This window comes from Montipora capricornis, chromosome 10 (assembly GCF_036669925.1).
Source record: "Montipora capricornis isolate CH-2021 chromosome 10, ASM3666992v2, whole genome shotgun sequence".
NCBI lineage: Eukaryota > Metazoa > Cnidaria > Anthozoa > Scleractinia > Acroporidae > Montipora > Montipora capricornis.
In genome coordinates, this window is record NC_090892.1 from 63,475,829 (window position 1) to 63,480,828 (window position 5,000).

The following is a 5,000-nucleotide window of genomic DNA, read 5'->3' on the forward strand; positions in this document are numbered from 1 at the left end:
ACAAAATATGTTATGTATAGACAATCCTGAAAACTGAAGCAAACCCACCTTAAATAAGGTCATCACGATGATGGCCCTTCACGTAACCAGAATGATGCCTTAGAGATCTTTTCTGACACTCTGTTCAGGTGCTGTTGATGGAAAAACCAAGTACGCACTGCTATGTTGCCTTCTGGTCAGGGTGGGCTCACAAGTGTTGAGGGATGTGTTTGACAGAGTAATTCATCCACAAGACCTTTGCAGTGCCTTGCAACATGAGCCTGTGCACTCTAAGCTTCAGTCTCTCCGAAAAGAAGGAATCCTCAATAAAGATCAGTGGAGTAAATTGTATCCACTTGAATGCTCTGCAGTATCATCCACAGAATTTGACCCTTCTCTATTGATTGTGCTTCTGAGGACAATCTGTAACCTGAGTCCTCCATCCTCTGGCTGGGATCTACCTCCTGATTCACTTAACACCAGCTTTGAGTCTCACATTGTACGTTTGAAGTGTTGTGTGAATGCAGTATCAGTCCATGCTGAAGAGGCCTCTGTTAGTGATAGAGAATTCTGTAAATACAGAAAGCAGATCCAGAAAACCCTGGTAGGATTGGGTGGAGCTGAATATGAAGATGCCATTTGTAAAATAGAGAATGAAGAAATGGATCCATGGGATGAGGAACGTTTCAAAGAACTTCTGAAGCAGTGGAAAGATAATGACAACAGAATTAAGGACAAACTGAATGAGTGGGAGTGTAACAGGAAGACTTCTAGAGATGCAGGTTGGTTGTTGGGAGTGAAAATGTACTAAGGCTGATGTTACAACAGCATTTTGAACGATTTGTGTCTTCTGTTGAAAAAGAAATAAACTACTAAAAGCAATAATTTTCTTAGTTGCCATAGTTGCTGATTACCATCAATTACCAGCTGCATGGCATAGTGTAGGTTGGGTGCCTGAAATGTCTAGTGGCAGCCAGTTTCTAGAAGGAAAGGGCTCTCATGCCTTGGAAACCCTGGCAACCCACGCACAATGGGAAGAGAGTGCATGAGTAGCCGATAAAATTAATTAACACTGATAAGGTCAATCAAACGAGGCAGCCAGGAGGGTTGAAGAACACTGATAAACATTTCCAAAAATGGCATTGAAACTTTTTAAAACACTATGAATGACAATACAATGTGTTTCAATCATGCACATTGGTTTCAAAAAACCTCACAAGATCCAGGGGCATGTGTCTATTAATAATCACTGCTGACCATCAAGGATGGAAAACTGCTCCTTGTTGTTAAGTTTAATTTGACTGCTTTACAATAAACACGGCTTCTGATAGGGTGCCAAAACAATTGACAAATTATGCACCACTTTCAAGTCTCATTATGCAGCAAATTATGTGATATCATTAATATTTTCTAAATGTTAATAGACTTTTCTTTGTATTTGATATTGCCAATTAAATTCTTGCTGTTTTGTTCTGTTATTAACCTAACAGCAGACTGTGTTGATTATTTTACAATAGATTGTGTGCAGGCAGAAGCAAGCTGTGCTGATGTTGTTTCAGCAGCAGCAGCTACAGGAAGCAGCACACACACTCATCATGAACAAGGTAACTACTTCATACAGATCACTGAAAGATGAAAGTGGATTTTGTGTGATAAAACTAATCCAGAGAGGATTTATATTGTCTACAATAATCGAACTGGAGTTGACCACATGCAGCTGAAAAATCGGTTTTGGTTTAATTTTATCCAGATGAGGCCTGTATATAATTATTACTGTATGTCTCTAAATGCACTGTATGGTTTTTTAAGTCATGAGCATTTTTATTTTCAAGAAAATGCCAATTTAAAAATTCCACCCAAAATTCACTATCATGTTTTGCTATGAAGCGAAAACTTAGGGTGCTGTTACAACAACTGGTATTTTGAAGGATTGCTTGTGTTCAAAGATTATCATGATGTTCACTGTGTGCAAAGTCTTGAAGAAAGGTTGCATTCTTTTGGAAATTGATTTCCAAACACACGTGTTTGGATATCCTAACATGTGTGTTTGGATATATATCTAATCATGCGTGTTAAAAAAACAGTTCTTTACTTCGTATCAAGGAGCATCCATGTGACCCAAATGAAGCCACATAATTGGTTAATTACCTCATGCATTATTAATGATTTTGAGAATAGTATTTCTTAAATGATAAAAGCATGATTTGCACACATCACTCACTTGATCCTGCATAGATAATGTTCTATCAAACAATACACCAATGTTCTTAAACTGACTAAGATGGTAATAATGTCATTACCCACTTGGATAGAATTGATGCATGTCTGACGATTTGTCACTCTTGATCTTGAGATGATTCACAGTCATCCAAGATATGATGTCACTAGCACATGCCTCAACCTTAGATTTGGAGTCAGCAGGATCGTCAGGATTCGTTGACTTGAAAGAAAAATATAGTTGAGTATCGTCAGCATACATGTGATAGTTCATGTCAACTGTGGAATTTCATGATTTCGCTTATTGGATCTGTATGAAGAAGGTAAGAGTAATGGGCTAAGTACAGATCCTTGAGGAACTCCACAATGAAGAGGTTTCATTGATGAGTGTATTCCATCAATGGACACATTGCTGGTGGTTACTCAAATAGGACTGGAACCATTTGAAGGCAGTACCTGGAATGCCAAACCCAACCGACATTCTCTGTAACATTATTTGATGGTCCACTGTGTCGAAGGCAGCAGATAGATCGAGGAAAAGCAGGATAACCTCATGTCCACTTTCTATCAAATGAAATACATCATTTTGGACTTTTAAAACAGCCGACTCACTGCTGTGCAAGGGCTTGTAAGCTGACTGGAAAATTTCGTTGAGGTTGTTATGTCAGATATTCCTGCAGTTGGTAGGCAACAACTTTTTCGAGGCTTTAGACAGAAACAATGAGTTTAAAACAGGCCTAAAATTGCCAAAATTAATGTGTCACAATCCAGGCTTGGTTTTTTTAATAGTGGAGGTACTTTCACAATCTTCCTAGAATTAGGTACATTGCCCGATGTTAATGACAAATTAACAATTTTATTGCTGAGAAATTTACAATGAGGAACACTCTGACAACTAACGGTGTAAATCAAGCCTCAAGCATTTTTGCTTTTAAAACGATCAGTTGCGAGTCTGTTATAAAGATGATAAATGAACTTAAACCCAACAAGGCAGTTGGTTTGGATAAAGTGAGCTCTCGGTTGTTAAAGGATGCTGCTGATATTGTTGCACCAAGTCTTACATCATTATTTAACATCTCTATAAACACTGGCTGCTTTCCGTCCACATGGAAACTGGCAAAGATATCTCCTCTTTTTAAAAAAGGGAATACCGTAATTATTCGGTTATAAGGCGCACTCGGTTATAAGACGCACCCCAAACTTAGCAATTTAATCAAGCTAAGTTCTCAAACTGAAAATTACGCGAAAATACTCGGTTGTAAGACGCACCAAAAAATTGAGAGTTATCAAAAGGATGTGATGAAATTTTGAGAACAATTACCCTTACACAATTGGCATGCGAACTATTTTTGTTAACGTAAATAGAGTGAAAAAGGCACGCATTTAATGATATACGTAAAAACAAAAGCTAAAAGTTCACACCTGAAATGATAAACATACAACGCATACATGTTTATTTGAACCTTCCACCTTAATAAATAGTCAGAGTTCAGACTTCAGACTTCAAGCGAAAGGGAACAGCGCAAAAACTCCCACGGAGAGTCATTCAAAGGTGTTCGACAGCTGAATATCAACACGCCACCAAGGATGCAAATTTCAGTGCACAAGAAAGCCTGGATGAACGAAGAAGGTATATTTATCTCCGCACTGTTTGTTCAGAGAAGAAGCGAGCGACATACACGATTCTTGGAACATTCGAAACAAGGTTCGAACGATTATATTGTTGTCACAGGTATCACGTTACTGAGCTCGTGCTCTTAAGGACGTATGCAAATTTCCGTGTGTTTGCTTTTCTCTTAAAGTCGTTTAGTGTTCTAAAGGTCTCTAAAAGAACTATTCTTTTGTAGTAGACAACTAGTGTCCTTTTCTTGTGTTGTTTAAATTGCAAGTTCTTCTCAAATTGTGATCTTAAGATTTTGTTGTGCGAAAATACTTGGCTATAAGACGCACCCCAATTTTTGCACTATGTTCTTGAAAACGAGATGCTTCCGTGAAGCATACACTGGGTTGCCTGTGGTACATGCTGCAGAAAGTCAGAAGGCACTGAATTGTGTGGTATTGAAATACAGCGTTCCAGTCTCTGAAGAATAACAAATAAAAGAGAAGCGAGAAACATTGGCTTCTGGGCTGACATGTTGATAATTTTCAAGTTCCCTCACAACTTCGTTTCACCACAAGTGTGCCCTCTGAGCATCTGACAGCTTTGTAATACTAAATTTCACTGAAGTCAATCCCTGTTCCGCGGGGTTAGTGTTAGGATGGGAGACCAAAACAATAAACCCCTCATATAAAACAGAAGCATCTGACCGAAAATACTATTAACACTAACAAATGCGAACTCAGCAAGGTACAGATTTTGTTAGCTTGCTTTATGCAAAACAAATATTGATGAAAAAGCAAATAACTATTGATACACAGTTTTTAGAAAGAGCAGAAGGAAGTTTCCGGGATGGTCGATCCAGAATAAAATATTTACGACATGAAAACAACATTAATTTTGAACCGTGAATACAGAATATACAAACATTTTGGGAGATTTTTGCTACGTTTAAGTAAATTGCAAAATCGAAAGTGACATGGCCGGAATTCAGCGGGCGCCGTGATTAAGTTACCCTGGCATGTTTACTCGCAAAACAGTGAAGCATCTGTGTCAAATGATGGCAAGATACCGGGTTTTTGTAAGTTTCTTTTTCCGTCAAGTGTTATAAAGTTTGAAATGAAATGAGCGAAGTCAAAACAAAGATCACAATCGCTCAACTCTTGTTTATGCAAAGTCAAAATTTACTCTCCAAGACGCGTACGAC

At 38.2% G+C, this 5,000-nt stretch overlaps 1 protein-coding gene across 1 annotated transcript in view; it reads left to right on the forward strand.

The window, feature by feature from the left end:
- LOC138022482 (NLR family CARD domain-containing protein 3-like) overlaps positions 1 to 5,000 on the forward strand; it is a 34,250-nt gene that overhangs the window by 6,436 nt on the left and 22,814 nt on the right. The window contains exons 3-4 of the mRNA XM_068869637.1: positions 129 to 761; positions 1,497 to 1,583. Coding sequence (XP_068725738.1) covers positions 129 to 761; positions 1,497 to 1,583 — 720 coding nt within the window. The remainder of the gene's footprint in view (positions 1 to 128; positions 762 to 1,496; positions 1,584 to 5,000) is intronic.